Source organism: Sebastes umbrosus, chromosome 11 (genome assembly GCF_015220745.1).
Source record: "Sebastes umbrosus isolate fSebUmb1 chromosome 11, fSebUmb1.pri, whole genome shotgun sequence".
Taxonomy (NCBI): domain Eukaryota; kingdom Metazoa; phylum Chordata; class Actinopteri; order Perciformes; family Sebastidae; genus Sebastes; species Sebastes umbrosus.
This window is the reverse complement of record NC_051279.1, coordinates 5,543,553-5,565,029: the sequence shown is the minus strand read 5'-3', so window position 1 is coordinate 5,565,029 and position 21,477 is coordinate 5,543,553. Positions and strand designations below refer to the sequence as shown.

The window sequence follows — 21,477 nt, the reverse complement described above, 5'->3', positions numbered from 1 at the left end:
CACCTAAACCGCAAAGCTGTAGCTTTGGTCTCCAGGGCTGGAGTCTCTGCTGTACTCTGCCGCGCTGCCTGCTTGCCTTCACTCACACACCGCACTCGTTCTCGCTATTTCGCTCCACTCTCACATGCATGCGTGCACACTACACACTGCAGAAGAGTTAGTTTAGCTCTGAGAATATCTAGTGAATAAAGTGGACGTTTGTGCAGAAATAAATGCTGCAGCTCCTCCAGACCAACAGAGGTTTCCCGTGTCTTGTGAAGTGACGGGGCTCCGCAGCGAGAAACGTTATCGTCTCCGACCAAAACTCCGGTTTCTCCCCTGTTCATTGATTCATGGAGACCTTCGTCTGGTCAGCTAACATTACTGCTAAGCAGGTGAAATATAGAGTGATATTGTGCTTTTAGCTGACGTGTGTCGCCTCACTGTTTTGAGCGATGCTCGGTCATGTCTATGTAGAGCGAGCAGAAGCGCGAGCAACAGGACGCTGACTTTCATTGACTTAACGACCACATGTGTCGCTGTTAACAAGCAATTTCTGATTCTTACAAACAGTCCCTTTAAGCATAAATATGAGATTTGAAATAAAAGACAAATGTGGACTGTTAAATGAATAGCAAGCAAGGGCACTATTGATCGCTATGTGGTGGAATTTTACATTTTAAAAAGGCAAAAACGTCTTTCTCACTTCCTACCTGTCAACTGATGTATGTTTTAGTTAGCAGTAATGTGGCACGATTAAATCACAGGGTAATTGTTGATCAGATACTACTTTGTCACCAGGAATGGTTAAGAAGCTATTATTACTCTGAAGTTCATGTCCTTCTCAACCATCTTCTCAACAGACCTGAGTTTAAAATTCCCACAAAGGGTTAACAAAGTGTTTGGGACTCATTTGATTTGAGCCGTCCGAAGTGTGCTGCAGTGGTTCGCCCAGACAAAATCTCAAAACAATACAAGTGGGTGATCTGCACAAACTGCAAGATGAAACGGCAAAGCCCACGAGTATTGGACAGGGAAACACATCTTTAAAAGATTGATAGCTTAAATGGCACGATTAAAGTGAAAACACAGTCTTTGTTTTTGCGCATGACCTCCCATTCAAAGCCTGCGATCCAGACACATCACGTTGGTTTACTGTGAGACGTATTCAATCATTCTGCTCAGTAAAATAACTCAACCAAATGATTACAAGTAAACAAGGGAATGAGTTTTTAAACCAACCGCAGTTGATTTCTCACTGGAGGTGTTTTAAATAACAGTGGAATTGGTTGGGAGCAGACCTGGAAAAAAAATAAAAAAAGCATTTTAAAAATCTGGCACCTTTTGTAGGTTGCAGACTTCCAAAGATAACTTTGAAAATAGGGATGTCACAATACCAGAAATTTAGTAGTCGATACCAATGCCAGTGAAATTCCACGATTTTCGATACCAATTTGATACCATCGTAAAATACAAAAGTAAAACAATGAATCCCATGTACTTCAACAATCACTCCTTTTATTACCATTTTGCATACTGGTATTTGTTAGGAAGTTAAACAGGTCATATTTCCCCCTCTATTATCTATTTTATATTGCTGTGAAAACATCTCCTTCAAACAACTGGATTTATTCAAGTTCAAGCCAAAAACTATATTTTACAAGATTACTTTTGTACTAGGGATGTCACGGTGAGGAAATCTGAATTCAACCTGCGGCCCTTTCCCTCTCTCTCCCCGTTTCATAACTATCACTGTCTCTCTCTTTCCATTAAAGGCGTAAAAGTACAAAAAAAAATAATCTTTAAAAAAGCAAAACGATGGTGGGGGCGGTGGGCAAGTAATGCAATCGGTGTATTCCCGAACACCGAGTAACAACGATAACACAGACTACCGCGGCAAGCCTAATTTGAACACATCAGGATAACGTACTTTTTGCCCGATACTCTTTGCTATTTTTACTGAATAGAGCCTGAACACATCATAATGTGTGGCACCTCCCGAGTTGAAATCGTCAGGACGAGAGCTAGTTAATGTTAGCTGTTAGCAGCCGGTAAGCAGCACAGTCCTGCATGGAGCTAACGTTAACTAGCTCTCGTCCTGCCGGTTTCAACACAGATTTGTTGTTCACAATGTAGCATTCTCAGGGAAAAAAAATGTTCAGCGATAGTGAATTTACTGCATCCGAAACACATTTTTGTATTGAGTGCTCCAGGGATTACATATTTTTGTAGGCCAACCAGGAAGTCAGCATCGCCCTGGGTTCCCTCGACAAAAAGCCAATGGAGATTTTTCCATATGGTTTTGGATTATTACAGAAAAAAAAACAAGTTTTCTTCAGCAAGATAATCTTCACAAATGAACACCACTTATGATTTTTGAAGTGTGAATGCAATCGGCAGAAGTAAAAAGCTAATGTTGTATAATGCTATAAATGGTCACATGACGCGAGTATACACAGCGAGCCTGTAAAGGAGGACGCGGCGTGGTGACGTTTAGTGGTCTCATTTAGCTCGTAAAACTCACGAGTGGGGTATTTATTGATGTATTTTATATCGTAGAACAAAACGAACAAAAATATTTTCAGCTTTTGTTACAGACCACAGACCTTATTTCAGGCATCTAACTAATACCCATTGACTTCCAGACGAGGAAACCGGAACTGCTAAACTGCTAACTTATTGCCGGGTTTTAGGACTCCTTCCTGTAGCACTCTATTGTCCCCGGGACGATGGGACAACGTGACGATACCTGCGGTATTGTAGAAAAATGAGTACCGTCACATTTTCGGAGTTTTGGCATCAACTTAGTACCGAAGTTTCGGTTCTTGTGACATCCCTTTGTGAAATAACTTTTTACATTGGTGGAACACTTTTTATTTTGCTCAATCTCTTTTGTAGCGCTCTGAAATGGGAGAACCATGCCCCAAAAATAAAGACCCAACATATTCCCAGAGTGAAATGCTGAAATATGAAAATGTGTCAACGTCCAAGCTGTTTTTGAGTGCATGTTGTCGTGGTTCCTCCTCATGCAGTTGCTGGTTGTGGTTGTTGAGACTTTGCGGTTCGTCATGAATACATTCTATTATTAGTCCTTCTCTCTCGACGTGTAGGAGCTCTCCAACCGGGAAAACTCTAGACAAATAAAACTAATTGTTTTTCCACAGACATGTTCATATATCTTTTATAAAATAAATCTTATATTTCCAAGTATACAATAATAAAATGATGCACTCTGCAGAAAAAAAGGTAACAGGAAACTCCATATATACACACAGTATACTATTTTGGCAGACAAGAACATGGACAAGTTCAGTATTGTAAACAGCTCTTTACTCTCATTCATGACTTTTTGTGTCCACTTCTTTACTTCTTTCGCTCCCTCTGTTCTGTTACATTCATAACTCCAAAAAAATTGTGCTTTAAGAAATCTCTTACAATAATCCAAGGGCTCTTTTTCTTTTTTTTGTTTCCTCGGGTAACACCCCGGTCCACTGAGTAGTAGTGCACTGTCTCTGAACAGTAGGTCAATGTCTTATATGGTCACGTGGCTGGTAGTTCACTCGGCTCCCCCAGCTTACCCAGGAAATGAGAGACAGGGTCAGAGGAATGAAGGGAGGGCTACAAACTAATGCAGTAGGACTGTAGATGAAGACGTTTAGGAGTTTTATACTGTGGAAAGTTAGGATTTATATCTGGCACTTTGATAATCATCGGCATTTCTACGTTATCCCTTTAAACATTTTCCACAAATGTTATGTTTTTGCTGGATGTCGAGGTTTGGCATTTATATTAAGTGTGCATTTAATGGCTAGGCAGCATCAAATGTGTGGCAAATGTTATATACTTTTTCAGCTTTCAGTACAACTCCCTACACATTTTAAGACTGTTTTTTTCATTATGTCATTTTCCAAACCGGTCTCAACTTTCTGTGAACTGAACTTAGGGAAGGGTTTTTTGTCCTGGAGTAGTTGTGGCATTTTATTGATGATTACAGGCAGAAGTCTGAGAGGTTACAGCTGTGTTTGGGATACAGGAATGTACACGATGGAATGTGGAAAAACACTGGTGTGGTCAGAGCGATGATGCCAAGAGAGTGGTAAAGCAGAGGGAGCAAGAGCTTTGGGTTTTGAGCTCAGGAGGCAGGAACAGAGTAGAGGTCTGAATGTGGGTGCCAAGAGGGCACCAGAGCAGGATTGTGGGTCTTTAGTTGTCCTCATCAGTGAGCTCGTCTTCCGCAGTGGCCTTCTCAGGAATGGCCTCGAGGCTGCGTCTGCTCCTGGATTCGGAGCCGGAGGAGCCACCCGTTGGTCCGCCTTTAGACAGGTTACAGGTGAGCGCAGCATAGTGGATCTGCTTGAGGTTCTCCTGGACTTCACTCCTGGCGTGCTTCAGTAGGTCTGCCTGACCCTGAAGGGGTAATGATAGATCACAGAGTTAAAACATACTTTTTCCAGGTGCGTCCCTCGGAAACATTTTGTGTGGCCCCTGTCATAAGGATAAAATGACATAAGATTGTTTTAATGATATTTTATATTAGGACTTTATGACATGCTATACTACGATCTTTTTTAAATTTGTTCTCTTTTTACTTTTTTTAAGACATACTTTACTATGACTTTTTTTTTTAATTTTTCGACACACTATTATGACTTTTAAGTTTTTCGATGTACTATATGATGACTTTTTTGACATACTATACTATATATTTTTTTCCACGTATTATACAATGACTTAATTTTTTTGACATACGATACTAGGATTTTTTTTGACATACTATATGGACTTTTTTTTTTAATTTGACATACTATACTTTGACCTTTTTTTATTTTTTCGACACATTCGACTTTTTTTCTGACATACTATACAATGATTTTTTTTTAGTATTTTTAACAACTTAAATTTATTTTTTAATAACATACTATGCTATGACTTTTCTTTCAACATAAATATGCTTTGAATCCTTTTTTTCCAACACTAAACACTAGACATACACACACAATGTACAAACTATTTTTGTATGACTCATTTGCGGAGACTGAAGAAAGTTCATCTGTCTCCTCAGATTCTGATGAACATCTGCCACTGTGGCATTGAGCGCATCCTCACAACCTCATTGAAGTATCGTAAGGGACGGTGGAGAAAACTGAACAATGCATCACCAATTCTACACTTCCTGCAATCCAGGCTGGGAGGCGCTACAGGACTCTCCGTTTCCAGGACCAGTCCTATTTATTCCATATCGTATTCTGTATGTACTCTGTACATTACGCTGCACTTAACTGCTTTTTGAACTTCTGGCTGGATAATCTGCATTTTGTTGTCTTATTACCTGTACTCTGTACAATGACAATAAAGTTGAATGAATCTAAAAAATGTATTTAGAAAAACAAATTACAAAAAACACAAGTTTGTTCAAAAAATTAAGTCATTATAGTAGGTCGAAAAATGTTTTAAAAAAAGTAATGGTATAGGATGTTAAAAAATAAATAGTCAATGTATGTCGAATTTTTTTGAATTTTTTTTTTAAAGTCATAGTATAGTACGTCTAAAAAATAAAATCATAGTATAGTATGTGGAAAAAAAAAAAGTCATCATAGTATGTCGCAAAAATAAAAAAAAAAGCCATAATATAGTTTGTCTAAGAAAGTCAGTATGTCGAAAAAAAAAGTCATAGTTTAGTATTTCGAAAAAATTGGAAAGTCATCATACAGTACATCGGAGACAAAAAATCTGGTCATAGTATGTCGAAAAATAAAAGTAATAGTATGTTAAAAACAAATGAAAAAGTAAGTTTAGTATGTTGAAAAGAGTCATAGTCAATTATATTATGTCGAATCATTTTTTAAAAGTCATAGTATAGTATGGCCAAAAATATATAGTATGTCATAGTAATCATAGTATAGTATGCTGGGAAAAAAATCATAATGTAGTATGTCGAAATTTAAAAAAAAAAAGTCATAGTATAGTATGGCCAAAAATAAAAATATTCATATTATAGTGTTGAAAAATTGTAAAAATCATAACATAGTATGTTGAAAAAAAGTCATAGGATAGTGTGTCGGAAAAAAAAAAGTCATAGTATAGTATGTCCAAAAATTAAAAAAAAGTCATAGTATAACATGTAAAAAATAAAAAAAATCATAGCATAGTATGCTGAAAAAAAAGTCATAGGATAGTCTGTCGAAAACAAATCATAGTATAATATGTCAAAAAATGTAAAAAGTCATAGTATAGTATGTGGGAAAAAAAGTCATGTTATAATACGATATAAAAAAGGCATAGTAGGTCACAGCTACATATGTCTGAATGACAAGAATCGTCATTTTGATAGCTAGATGAAGCCAGCAGTGTTGTGTTGGAAACTTGTTGTACTGAGTTCAAAAATGTGTTGGATAGTAGACATTTTTTAAGCTTCAAGACCTTCAGTCAATAACTTGATGTACTTTAATGATCATCAAAAATCTCAAGTCCGTTTAAGTAGTACGCCTGCCAACAATAAGATCCATATAATCAAAGCCCCAGATTAAACATGGACAGAAAATGCAGCACAAACAATGAATCACACACACTTTGCCTGACTCAACTCAATCGCCTGGAGACAAAGTATAAATTATAGCTGAGCTACTCGTGGTAATCTTAATTAACACGTGCAAATACCACAAATAAATATGCAGAGGGTCATCAGGTTCATCAATAAATACCCCTAGTGTTGGCAGTGAAGGTTGAAATAAAAGGTGTGGTGGTGGTTAACTAGGGTCACATCTCAGATGTGTTCAGCGATTCAAATAAGTCTACTACTATGCCCGTTGATGGCTGTTCCCGCTAACTGGAGAAAACAGTTGACTAAGAATGTCAGAATCATCTTCCTGCATAACTTCCCAGCTACATTTATGAAAAATATCGTCGAAAAATGGCACCAAGCATATGTGAGATTGACACAGCTGCACAAGCTGTTGTTAGACAACTTAAAGAAATAACTCTTAAATTGACATTTCTTTAAATCAATGTGAAAGCTTTTAACTGCTAGCAAACAATACCGTCACTTCCATGTTGGCTGAATAATGTCGGTGGGACCAATATGTCCCTCACTGTTGATTGGTTAAGGCAAAACCTTCTCCTCTCAACGAGGAATCGGCCAACATGTATACAATGTCAGACTGAATGAATGAAGCAAAATCAAACTATTTATACAACCCTCAGTCATTCTGGTTTGTTTTCAAGCCCCTGTGTGCATGCGCTTGGAAACCAGTCTATTGCCCGGTTCTAACAGGAGCCGTCATATAACTGGAATAACGCTGTTAAGATTCCTACAGCAACTACTGGAAATGTTCATGAGGAAAAACTGCCCGAGGCCACCGACCCTGACCTTTGACCTAGACTGATCACAGTGCGCGTGTGTGTGTGTTGCGGACATATGAGAAGTAACACATTTCAAAATTACAGTGTGCAATGTGGCAACTGCATGCTACTCAAACATAAAAATACAGAAAACAGTTTATTACATGTTGGAGTAACACAGTAGTCACCAGTGGTGGAGGAAGTATTCAAATCCTTTACTGAGTAGGAGTGATAGTACTCATACCACAATGTAAAGTAAAAGTGTTGCATTGAAAATGTTAAGTAGAAGTATGTAAGTATAAACGGGAAAATGTAAAAGTAAAGTATTACATGTAAAAGGTACTCAATACAGAAAACGGCCCTTGTGACTGCTATTATATCATAATAGTATTATTACTCATGCATAATGTAAAAGCAGGATTTAACCCTTGCAGCTGGTTGAGGAGGAGCTCATTTTGAACATTTTCGTATTGGATTGCATCTAATGATTATTTTCTTTATAGATTCCTCTTCTGATTACTTTCTCCAAAAAATCGATTAATTGTTTTGTTGATTAATTTGTTTACAATGTTTGTTTTGTCAAACCAACAGTACAAATCTTAAAATGATTAAAAATCAATAAAATGATTAAAATACTTAAAAAGGAAAAGCAGCAAATTCTCACATGTGTGAAGCTGGAACCATGACATGTTTTTGCATGAAAAATGACAATTATCAAAATAGCTGCCAATTAATTTTCTGTCAACCGACTAATTTATTAATTGATTAATCATGTCAGCTGGATACTGATGGTTAGTAATTTATAACATCTTCATTTGTGAAATTAACTAAAGCTGTCAGATAATTGTAATGAAGTACAATTTATCCCTTCTGAAATGTACTGGAGTAGAAGTAGAAAGAGGCTTGAAAAGAAAAGACTATGTGAAGTACCTCAAACTTGTGCTTAAGTATGTGAGTACATCTACTTAGGTTAATTCCACCACTGGTAGATACTAGTGTTCTGCCTGCTGTGAATGAATATCTCACCTTTAGTATGGTGATGTTCCACGTAAAGCTCTCCACCGCCTTGTTCAGCTTCCGGCCCTTCAACCCCTCCTTCACTGCAAAGTCATGGAGGTTCTCGTGAAATTCCATCGCTGCAAGAGGAAGGCAGATGAGAAGGAGTGTCGAGTCAGTCTTTATGGTTGGAATACATGGTGGTTTTGTGAAACAGAAGAGCAGCTGTGAGGTGACTGAAGTCTAGGAGATATGACTGGGTGCTAGGCCTGTTGTCACAGCGAGGAAACACATTAGAGCAAAAGGCACTGGCATGTACTGTCAACATTTCACAGTCTCCTCCTGCAGCAGAAGGGTTGAGTGTGTGAAAGTGCAGAGATTCTCTGGCTGTGGAGGAGGATTCCTCTCTCATTACTGTACGTCTGCAGTGTGATAATGGATCGCAGTAGCTGCTGTTGCGGTTGTACTGCATGTCTGGTTTGAAAAAGAGTAGGTGCGAATTTCTGAACATATTAAAGAGAGAACCTGAGGATTGGATGTAAGACGTGAAGAAGTGAAACGGTACAAGCACCTGCCATCAATATGTTAATATAAGGGCTGTCGAAGTTAACGCGATAACGCAAATTTGTTTTAACGCCACTAATTTCTTTAATGCAATCAGTCTTTCGCAGGTGGTACCACGCTCAGTTTTAAAGCTAGAGGGAAGATACTGGTATCATATGAAACCATGTCAGAGTATCTCGACGAGAAGGAGGGTAAATAATGCTCCAAACTCAAGATATCTGAATGAAAATGTTATGGGTGTGGGTACCCACGAGTCTCCTCTTTACAGACATGCCCACTTTATGATGATCGCATGCAGTTTGGGGCAAGTCATAGTCAAGTCAGCACACTGACACACTGACAGCTGTTGTTGCCTGTTAGGTTTGAGTTTGCCATGTTGTGATTTCAGCATTTTTTAATGCTAAATGCAGTACCTGTGAGGGTTTCTGGAAAATATTTGTCATTGTTTTGTGTTGTTAATTGATTTCCAATAATATAATATACTGTATATATATATACACTAATAAGATAAATCTCCCTTTAAGGTACATTTTGAACAGATAAAAATGTGTGATTAATTTGCGATTACTCACAATTAACTATGAACAATTATGCAATTAATCCCGATTAAGTATTTTAATCCATTGACAGCCCTTGTTAATATCTCTCACCATTCTGTGGAAAGCAGAGTGATTTGAAAAAAAAAGGTGGAGGAAGTGTGGCCACATTGATTTCAATTCAGCAAGTGAAAGTTATTTGATAGCTAACAAAAGGAAGATGCATCCTGCTTCTCTCGGGTCTCCTATTTGTTTTAACAATCCACACAGTGCTGCCATTCATTCTCACTGTGTTGTCCCTGTCAGCCAGGAACAGTTTGCTGAGCAACACCTTGCTTCACAATCTGAAATCTATTTCCTAGAGTGAAATGTTGGTAAGTGGAGAGGTAAAGCACGGAAGCACATCCCAGCGAGGTGTTGATGGGATGTCAAGGTACAGGAGTAGGCAGAAACTTGTGAATTGGTAAAAAGAAAAAAGAAAAAAAAGAGAGAAAGCAAAAAGGCAATATAACTCAAAGGCAGAGAAAAAAACAAAAAGCAGAGTTGAAGGAAGCAGTGAGGCAGGATGAGAAGGAAAATAAAGAGCCCCGGAAACAGAGAGAAAGCCAGAGGAGAGATGCAGCGTAGGCAGACAGACATGACGTTCTCTCACTGTGGATTAGCATCAAGGCACCGAACAGAGGAGGGATTTGTCTCCTGAGGAGCTTTCCCACCTCCTCTCTTCCTCTCCCCCTTTGCATGACTGAGTCTGAGTAAGGACATGTTTAATGTCGAGTTGGCTTTACAGTGCAGCCCTGACACCGCAGCAACAGGCAACCGCAGTCTGTGAGGTAAATAAACCAAAAGGGAGATGGAGCAGAGTTCCCACTACGCACAACAGCCCATCAAATGCGTAATACACTCCTGCACTGGAAATTCCTTGTTGAGAATGCACACATTTCCGCTTGAAGCGCTGATATCAGCTAGAGTTGGCCCTGGCCCCTGTTGGTGCTGTTGCCATGGAAACGTGGCGTGCACACGAGAGAGAGACCCCCTTCGTGTGAAATCGCCATAAGATATGTGGGGTTGGGCTGTTCTAGAGCCTCTCAGCTGAGGAGACAAGTCTGTCACCAGAGCTCAGGCGTGAATATAACCTCCAACAACTGACAGGATTTACCTCTCGTCTTTGAACCTGACATCTCCCCACTGCTCCTAAATCACACATGCACTTTTTTTCCCCCATTTCCTGTGTTCTAACCAACATTGTACAATTATTTCTCTCTTCAATTTCAGATCGCTGTTCTGTAACTAGTGAACTGCTGCTGCTGTGCACGTGAACCGTGCTGAAGAAGGTGCACAGCTTGCTCCATCTCTTGCACAAGCACGCACACATGCACGCACGCACGGTACACACACAGTAAACTCACACTGGAGGTTGCCTAGCAACATTTCACGGAGTCTGGCAGCAGGCAAGAAAGGGGGAAGCTCTTCTCAGCAAGGCATTTCAGACTCTGATCTCTGTGAGGTAATGCTGCAAAGCGACAACTGTACAAAAAAGGGCTGATGCTCACGCGTCTCACAGCATTAAACTACAGTATGGAGTGGCAGCTCAGAGGAGAGTGACCTGAATTATTAATTTGACTGCCAATTGATAAATTCGTTCAATAAGAGATGCTTGTATCTAAATCATATAATATCATAGAATGCCACTTTATCAGACGGAGAATACTGCAGAAGAGCTGTAAACCATGATTGATTAATACAAATGACAAACGCATCTTAATTATTTTCATGACCAATTAATCTGCTGGTTGTTTTCTCGATTAATTAATTATTTAGTCTATAAAATGAAAAAAATGAAAAATAAAAAAAGAGAAAAAAAAACTCATCACAGTGTTCATAATGATGTCTTCAGATCAAATCATTACAGGGAATAATCAAGGCCTATTGAAGGATAGGCTGGACACAGGTCTTGGTGTATAACACATGCGCAGTGTAACTGGAGCTGCGGTCGTGCGTTGCGATTGGCTCAATTTCGTCAAGTGCAGACCAGATTTTACTGCGCATGTGTTGTACCCCAAAGATATGACGTGTTAATGAAGCGTGACCCATCCTCTTTCAATAGGCCTTGGGAATAATGGGACATAATCACTGAACATTTTGAATCAACCATATACACTTATGAGTACAAAGATTAAATATAGTACATACATAGCTATATGCCACTTCTCATACATATCTGTGGTCCTTAGCTTTAACTAGAGGTGTTCCGATACCATTTTTTCCACACTGTTGTTGTTTGCTATCGTCAAGTGACAAACTACCTGCAATCAGTTCTTCTTCGCTGCTCTAAAACAGTTGTTACCAGTGGCAACCATGATGCATCCAGGGCGACAGCACAGTGAAGGCTACTGTTTTGGAGCGGCGAAGATGAATTGATTTCCGGTTGAACAAGTTGATTTTTTTTCTGGGTTATTAAATTATGGTATCGGATCAGTGCATAGACTGGCGTACTCGCCGATACGCAATCGTGAATTTTGGGCAGTATCGGACGCATTTTCAATACTGGTATCGGTACAACTCTAACTTTAACCCGTTATATTTTAGACGTAGTGTATATTTGTATTTGCACCTTACCTTTTACCGATTCACAATTTGTATGATCCCTACTGTTAACCTGTTGACATGTTTGGCATTGTATCAGGGATGCAACTAATGGGTTATTTTAATTGTCAATTGTCAATTTTCATTGATTAATTGTTTGGTCTATAAAATGTCCGAAAATGGTGGTTCATTGTCAACAACTCAATATATTCAGTTTACTGTCATAGAGGAATAAAGAAACCAGAGAATACCGGTATTCACATTTAAGAAGCTGGCATCAGAGAATTTTGACTTTTTTTCTTTAAAAAATACTCAAACTGATTAATTGATTATCAAAATAGTTGCAGATAAATGTAATAGTTGACAACTAATCAATTGCAGCTCTACATTGTATATATTTTTGGATTTGCCCCTTACCTTTAACCTGTTTATGTTTATGAGCCTTACTGTTGACTGTTTCCGTTTTGGCAGTGTGTATATTTTGAATTTGCACCTTACCGTTAACCTGTATATATTTATGGCACTAAACATGAACCTGTTTAAATTTCTGGAATTGTGCACATTTGATTTGTGCACCTTTTTGCTAATCTTTTATTGTTTATATTTTGTTTTTATTTTTACTCTTTCCTACTTTGTAATGCAACTGCTGAACAACCATTTCCCTCAGGATAAATAAAGTTCTAACTTCTCATACCTCTCTTATCTTCATTTACTATCATATATATATGGCACAGAAAAAGCCTCATATTTGACAAACTGGAACCAGCAAATATTTGGCACCTTCGGTTGAAAACTAACTGAAAAAATAATTGATTATTGAATTTCTTTCCAAACGGTCTCAGCTCTGATGTTAACTACAATGTGTGGCACCATCCAGGTGGAGATGTAGCGCCAATTGTTTCACAAAACAGGACGTTCAATTCACATTAAAAGGGTATTTTAACATATCCAACACAAACATTGGCACTTTGCTTTGTATTCTGCAAAAATGTCACTGCAGCGCCACACCATAATGTTGCACTTGGCATTTAAGAACATCTTCTGTACTGATCTTGTTAGTCTGCAGCAGGTTCAGCCATCCATCTGCCCTGAATGCTAATTGGAACCTGAGTGAGTGTCGGACGAGGGAAGTGACATCCGTGTTTGAGCTGCAAACACCTGACTGTGTTCTCTGACACTGCCTTTGTGTGGCTTGTTTTTTTTCTGAGGGGGAAAGTGGGGCCCTGTCTGAGCTGATGTGATGGATTATTCACAACTTTAATAGCTGTTGCTGCTGGAACGTTCCGCTTGCTGTAAAGGGGGAATTGGGTTTGCACTGACCCAGTTTCTACACAACAGACGCACACGAAACCACACCACATGCACACATTGAATTACAAACACGTACATGAGCGCGCACACACACACACACACACACACACACCACTGGGATAAAATTATGTCAGTTTAGGATGGAAAATAAATCAATGTTCAAGTTCATCAGTTTGCCATCTGTTGTGTCCTACTTTGCAATTGTTGGCTGTTGATTTTTCTGCAGCTGATTTTAGATAATCATATATAATAGTGCTTTGAGACCAAAAGCCCCGCAAAGCTTCTGTGGAAGCTTTTGAAAAAAAGGAAAAAAAAGGTTTGGCCTGCTTGAGCATGTCACTGCTGTGTTAGTCATTTGACTGTTGTTTAATAAAAAAAGAATGATTCACTCTGACAAGGCATTTATCAATCAGGGTTAGGACTCACTGTGCAGCACAAAGGATAGTAACAACAGAGGCCTGTTGTGTTTCCAAATGCACAACTCATCCGTCCTCAAACAGGACTGTTAAAGGAAAAGTGTGTAACAATTCGGGGCACGTATTATGTAGCAGTAATGGAATATAATATTCATAACTATGTTTTATTAGTATATAATCACCTGAAACTAAGAGTTATTGTGTTTTTGTTAGCTTAGAATGAGCCCTTCATATCTGCATAGGGAGCTGCTCTTCTTCACAGAGTCCACCATGTTCCTCCGCTATGTTTCTACAGTAGCCCAGAACGGACAAACCAAACACTGGCTAGAGAGAGCCTTTCGCATTTTTATATTACCTGAAGGCCACAGTATTTCTCCGACACACTTGTGAAACTGCGGTAACGTGAGCCATAGAGTGCAAAACCATGGTACCACCAGCCGCCATCAGACTTCCGTTGCTCCTAAAGTAGTGTTATTATGGTAAGGATGGCCTTTGAGCGAGGCGAACAGCGTTACCACGGTTTTGCACTTGGCGGCTCCCGTTACCGCAGTCTTGGAAAGGGAGGAGTGAGTGGAGGGGTATTGAGTTGGTTGCAATCTGCAACCACACCACAAGATGTCACCAAATCCTACACACTGTCCCTTTAAGATGAGTAAGTAATGAAATAGAAAAAGATCCAATAATGTCTGGCAGACCTCTCCTTCAGGCTTAAAAGGTATAATATGTAACAGTTGTCGGTTGCTGTTTAAAGACAACGCATTCAGAGTTGGCCCCTCCTCTACAGCTCAACGAGCCAAGAGGGGGAGAGAGAGCAGCGATGGTCGAGCAAGGTATAGAGTGACTGGACAGAGAGAGAGAGAGAGGCGTTCATGAGAACAAAGCAGCAAATCTGAGAAATAAAATCTTATTTTCAGATTGTATCCCGGCGGTTACGTTCTAAAACACACAACTAACTCCGCAAAACTCTGCATAATCCTGCGGGAAGGTGCCGAGTTGCCGGATTTCGAATAAATACAGGCTTCCTGTCTGCTGGCTGTGGCTCAGCACTGCTCTCGTCAAGCTACAGACACACACCGATCATAGCTGCACTCACAGCACAGAGAGGAGCAGGGGGATCACTGGAACACATGCACATAACACAACCCGTTCTCATCCGTGAAATATGGCCACCTTGTACTTGTGAGTCGGTATCAGAAGCTGAGGGGCGTGGCGAAGCGCTGGCATTTGACCACCTGAACGGGCTGCACACCCCGCTCACTGTTGTTGGCTGGGGATTACACCATCACGTGGGGCATAAAGGCTGTTTACAAATGCCCAGAAGCATCCCAAGTAAAGCAACGTAGGGAGAAACGAGAAAATACAGGCAGAGGGCAGGTTCTCTCTGCAAAAACAGACACCGCCACACATTTCTAACGGGGCATAAGTGATGATTGAAAGGGATTACCTTTTTGTATCAGTCTACAGATCGTTTTTTAATTAATTCTTACTCATTATATCTTTAAATACTTTGATATATTTCAAAAGAATGACTTATATAAGTCCCATGGGAGACTCGGGCAGCACAACAGTTAACAATGCACACTTGCGCATGTGCTCCATGAATCAAACATATTAATGTGCAACACATTTGCACATAGTACATATTGAAAATAATTCCATACTGCAGTTCTGTAAACTGCAAACATCCGGTCTTTAAAACTGAATAAGGAAGATGCCGGCAAAGGCAGTACAGATCCCAGAACAGGGTCATTACTGTATGATTAAAGAACGCAGATACAACTCACTCATTTCATACATTAGCCATTTTAAAATTGCACATGCTCCAGCCGAATCTGAACCAAAGAGACAACGGTCAAAATAAAAAATCCCAGCTGCAAAGATGTGAGCAGAGGCTTCGGGGGGGATCTTTCTGATGCTAGTAAGCTCAACATCAGAGCATCTGAAGCCACTGGCTGGTAATTGTTAAGGGCTGGAAGGTGGTCGAAATAAAAACACCAAAGAAAAAGAACAGCATGAAGCCTTTGATCATCGCATTGGTTTAAAGAGACAGTCCTCCTCCTCTCTGATGTGCCAAGACAATAGAAATTGAATATTTTATAAGTCCATCCATCTGGAAACCAATAAAGCTGAGCCGTGGTAATGATTGTCCGTCTCTCTACCATCCTTCCACTCTCACTTGGCTCTTCCAGCAGGCTTATTCAGTGATAAATTAGCCTTCTATGCTACTTAGATGGAATTCATGGCCAGACAGTGCGGCATTTATATAAAGCACATTAAAGCAGCAGTGGGTAGAAATGGAGCAAATATGATTCAAAAAAAGTTATTTTTATAAAACATGTGCCTCTGTGTCCTCCGGTGCTCCTGATGGTATCTGCAAGATTTCACAGACCGGAGGAAAACAACCAATCAGAGTCGAGCTGGAGTCTGCCGTCCAGCTGCCATCCATGAGCCAGCTGTCAATCACTCACAAACTCCGATCAAACGGTTAAACTAGGCAGCGCTGATCAAATATGAATCAATATTCTGTTACTGTAATACCTATTTCTCGCCTCAAATATTACGAGAAACATCTTGTAGTGTACTGTTTAGCTGTAAAATGAGAACGTTTGTGACCGGGCAGCCATGTTGAGATCAAGTTGAGGAAATACCAAGCCCCGCCCACCAGCCGGAGCACAGCCAATAGGAACGCTCTCTCTCTCTCTGAAATGACCTGTGATTGGTCAAAGTCTCCCATCCCGGGCTACATTTTTTAAAGCCTGAAAACAGAGCCATGAGGAGGTGCAGAAGTCTAGTTTTCTCTCAGAACACTTGAATTACAATATGCTGAAATGTCATTATGTAATTTTTGCCCAATGATGCCAGAAACATTCTGCCTACTGCAGGTTTAATGTCAAAATTGAATTTCTTCTCATGAACAGGTTTTACCTATTCGGCTGCATGGACTGCAACACTTGCAATTAAACAAGAATTGTCACAGAATAAAGACTGACCTCTGAAAACAACAGGAGCACAGATAAAACACAGCAGAGGAAGAGAGCTGTCCATCCTTTGACAGCATCCTATGCCAATGTTTTCCCTCTTGAGACTCTGTCTGTGTGCATATTCTTAAATCCAGCAGAGCCTAAACTGATGAGCTGCCAATCCAACTTTGCTTCCCAGAAAAGCTGACTGGAGTTGCTTTACCCCTGGACACATTAATGCCGACCTTACTTTAAAAAGACCTTTCAAGCGATTTCACTGTCGCAGACATATTTCCAATTAATAAAATCACAAGAGTTTTGCTAGAGTTGCAGCGCACGTCCGTGATCTCGATCGTTTAGTGTAAGGTGGTCATAAAACTCAGTCCAAGCTGTCTGTCGTCTTGACGTTCTGATAAAATCAAACAAGTTTAATATCGTAAGTTCAATGATGCGAACATTGTCAATAACCAATAGGTGCGCTTTCTCCAGCACCAAACAGAAAGCAGCAAATGGGGTAGAAAGTAAACATGGAGAAACTGGTGGAGTTGTGGAATGAACAAGAGAGTCTCTTTGACGTGTCCTCCCATTTGTACCACGATGGAGTGGAGAAGGAAAAAAGCTGCAGCTCTCCAAATCTCCAGTGAATATGCCATGTGCTATAGCTAGCTAACTAACCAATGTCCCAAGGCCTATTGAAAGAGACTGGGTCATGCTTCATCAATGCATCATATCTTTGGTGTGCAACACACGCTCAGTAAAATCTGGTCTGCACTCTCCGAAATTGAGCCAATCGTAAATTGTTTTCAGATGTGGGAGGGTGTCAGACTTCAGTCTTTTAAAAGTCTTCCAGTGTATGGTAGGCTTAAGTCATTCTGTTGCAATAGGCTAGAAAGTCAGGACTGCATAAACACATTAAAAACAGATAGGAGCGTCTGGTGGAGAAGAACTATAGGTGTACCGCCATCTGTTAGCTTTGATGTTTTCCAGTTCACTCACCTCTCTGAACCCTAAACCAAACCTTGCAATTAAAATACAGCACAGAGGCTGTTGCTGGTGTGAATTAAACACCTCTGTCTGAACCACAGCTTTTCAAAGGGATGCGGTGACGGGATCACATACTTGAACATGATTCAAATGGTAATTCCACTTATGCAAATAAGCAAAGTATAATCAGTTCAATCAAATTTCATATTGAGTGATCTGCGTTGTGTGGCTTCAGAGAGATGGCGGGGCCATTGGGCAAGCTGTCTAATGGTGTCAGGAAACAGCTTTTTATAGTTGTTCTCCTTTGCCATCTGACCATCTCTTACCTGCTTTTTGGGTGAGTAAAATCCTCTCATGCAGCCCCTCAGAGTTCTCCAGCAGAGTCTTGCTGGTCTGGATCACCTGAGAGGAGACAAAAAACATATTGCTTATATTTGCCTGTATTTTTCCACATCAGAAAAAAAAAACTGGCATCCCACAATAAAGCAGGGAGCCGTCTCCGTCTGGTGGCCGGGTGTTTCAATCCAGGGAGGGCTCAGAAAAACAAGCTGTTATTACAGGCACGTCGGTGGGCGTGGTCGCTGAATTGCATTTTTGAAAGCCAAAATTAGAGGGAAGGAGACACAAGCAATTAGGGTTAATTAAAAGTTGCATGTTTTTTTTACCCCCGTCAAACAGGAATACTGTTTCGTCTTCCGGAGATATAAATGTCAGTCCCGGTACTTGGTTTTAAAAGAATCTCTGTAAAAGGAAAGGCAGATAATCAAGGTCATATGATTATGAAGAGAGTATAACAAACATGCGAGTCATTTTGAAGCAGACCACTACCGTGTTATCTGTGAAATTGCAGCTGTGAAAGATGCAACGTTTAGCTCCTGCGGTGTTATGCTCAGCCTTAATTGAGTGCACAAACTCTGCTGACCTGCAGACTGTTACAAGTCTCATGGTGGCCATTATGCCAGACTCAAAAACTTTGGGAATCTATTTAAATATTAAATGCCAACAACCCACCCGCCCCACACCACCCTTAAAAAAAACCTTTGGCTTCCTTACACAAGCACAACAGCACATTGGTGTTTCCCAAGGTTAATGATGCATATGTAGCCTGTCACAGATAGAGGTAAATAAGCACTGAGTGAACAGGGTGCCTGACAGACCATCTGGATCTTTCTCTTTGATTAGCTTAGCAATAGCTCGATTGTTTCATCTGACGGAGATGATATATGTACCCAAATGTTGCTCTGCTTTTGATTTCAATTTGTGCCCGTTGGGCACTGGGGCCTTTGTGTATGCAGGATTGCTGTAATCTACTCGTACATTTGCTTGTACACTCCCTTAACTGTCTTGAGTGCACAGCGAGGTCGTGTCACAAAGCCAGTCTGCCCTGCTCTGCTGCCAAGACGGAAAGGAAGGAAAGAAAAACACCATTTTATAAAGGCTCAGTGTAACAAAGCCCCGCTGAAAAAAAGAGCAGTGACCAACATCACACCCCTGAGATCGATCTTTGGAGCATGCCAGCTCTGTGGCCAGCCAGCGAGGGAAGAGAGCGGGTGGGGGAGGAAATGCAGGGGGGTGTCAGGAAGAGAATGGAGGGAACATGGGCAAGATGAAAACATATTTTAGAAATACAAGTAAACTCATATTACTCCCATAGACGGTTTTATTAAAAAGGTGCAGTCTAGTGATATATTTCTCTTATTGTCAAATCCCATGAAAAGACCAAAACCAACAATGAATTGAGTATTGCCTGTGCATCCAAAGCCTGATATAGCTTATTCTTCATTGACATAGAGCTCCATTGTTGTCCAAAAAACTATTAAAAACATATAAATGAGCCACACTGTTGCACTTGGTGACATGTTCCTTCATTACTATGAACATGAGCAGTGTGGTTTATTTTAAGTCAATCCCACATACTATCCTGCTGCTGGAAATACTCACAAGAGCATCAAACACATGCACCAGTTATTCCTGTTTGAAAAATGCACAGTGCACAGCTGCTTTAAGAGATTACGGAGCCTTTTTAAAAAAGTGAAATTATATATTTGTGACCCATTTTTTTAAGATTCATGTGATTAGTGGGAACTATTCGGCTTGAGTGCCACAGAGAGGGTCAAGAATTCAGAAAGTATTGAGAGGCAGGCTAACACAATGGTTGGTTTTGATCTTTTCATTAGATTTGTTGACAGTAAGAAACCTATAGAATAACAGTTTTAAAAACCCATGTAGTGAATCACCATGTTACGCTGAAAGCAATCATGACTAAGTGATTGTGGCTGTTTTGTGTCACTCCGCAGCTGCAGTTGCGGCACTTAGAGCTGTCGCACACGCTGTGATTACTTCCCTGATGGGAGAAGAAATTACCGTCTTGGTGGCAGAGACGGCATCTCAAATGTATTTAAAGGCACGTTCTAAGGTAAGTGGGTGGACTGTGCCCCATTTGCACACTAAAGACCACCTCTTGTAAGTGCTACGTTTAGTTCTATTACTATTATTATCCACAAAGACACAAATGCTCATTTATTTTTAAGTTGATGTTAGCTTGGCAATGCCATTATGCACGCAACTAGTAAAAAACTAAAGGGGAATACATTCGAAACAAAACAGACTGTGAATGAAAAATATTGGAGATACGCAGATGAATAATTATACATAGAAATAATATTTATGATACTCATATATACTCAAGTTCCATAGAAAAAAAAAAGAATTGGCTTACTGTTGGACAAATCAATGACCAACATATGGGCTTTGTATTCCCCTTGGTTAAGTGTTCCAAACTCATCTCTATTAACAGGCTGTGCCCTAGGTTCATCTGTTGTGAAAACAAACTGAAATCAGAGCGTTATCTAAGAGCACACGCTGGCATCATGCTCAGTCGCTGCACTTTTTTCCTCAGCGCACAAATGGGCAGAGATTGAGACCCAGATTCTATTTTTGCCAATTAGGAAGCGAAAGCCTGGTTAGTCCCAGTGGTGGATTTTGACAGCGTCTGAATTTTTAAATTGTACTGTTCCATACATTATTTACTACTCTTTAAGTTCGGCTCTCCTCTTTTCATTGATGCCTCTGTATTTGTCAGCTCCTCTTCAGCTGTGCACCTTCCTGCTCTCCGTCTCCTCTGGCACTCTGCTGACGATCAAGGCCTGCAGCTTCACACCACTTAAGCCCTTGCTCTTAATTTATTCGATTTTGGTCCCCAAACACCCGTCATTTTCTCCTTTCTTCCCTCCAACTCAATTTTCCTGGCGTTCTTTCCATCAGGTCCAATTAACTATCCCTCTACTCCCCGAGTCTGAATCCAGCAGAGAGGTCACCTTAATCCGTCTGAGTCTTTTCAGCATCATCCCCCCTTTTCAGATGTTCATCTGAGTCCCAAGGGATGAGGTGTGCCATAAAAACAACACAGCTGGATGCAGATAACACTTAATTCTATCTCCATGCGTCGTTTCCATAACAAGTTGAATTACATGTGAAATTTCTATCAGGTCTTTGCAAGTGTCACACAGGTGTGCACATCTCATCTTTGTGTGAAGTGCCACTCAAATTGTCAGAGAGCATATTACAAACGTATTACAAAATATTCAATATGATGCTACCAACACCATGTGTGCCTTCTCCAATATGTGTGTGCTCCCACTCTATGCACACTGCAAATGTGTGACACCAAGAACAGCTGTGCTCAGACACTGATGCTAAACACTGAATCCCATTTTACAGGGTTAAATAAATATTCTGGGGGCATAATGCTACAGCCGAAGGCTGGAGATAAATCTGATAAAATATACTCTAATTACTGGATGCAAAATT

The 21,477-nt window shown here is 40.2% G+C and overlaps 1 protein-coding gene and 1 long non-coding RNA gene across 2 annotated transcripts in view; one reads left to right on the top strand and one right to left on the bottom strand.

The window, feature by feature from the left end:
- The window catches only part of LOC119496859, a 58,184-nt gene extending 52,814 nt beyond the window's left edge, over positions 1-5,370 (top strand). Inside the window, exon 3 of the long non-coding RNA XR_005208831.1 lies at positions 5,042-5,370. This is a non-coding gene — a long non-coding RNA (uncharacterized LOC119496859). The remainder of the gene's footprint in view (positions 1-5,041) is intronic.
- The window catches only part of LOC119496858 (inactive phospholipase C-like protein 2), a 46,934-nt gene continuing 28,744 nt past the window's right edge, over positions 3,288-21,477 (bottom strand). The window contains exons 4-6 of the mRNA XM_037784491.1: positions 17,994-18,069; positions 8,344-8,453; positions 3,288-4,386 (exon numbers count right to left, since the gene is read on the bottom strand). Of these exons, the coding sequence (XP_037640419.1) occupies positions 4,183-4,386; positions 8,344-8,453; positions 17,994-18,069 (390 nt within the window). The 3' untranslated portion in view covers positions 3,288-4,182. The remainder of the gene's footprint in view (positions 4,387-8,343; positions 8,454-17,993; positions 18,070-21,477) is intronic.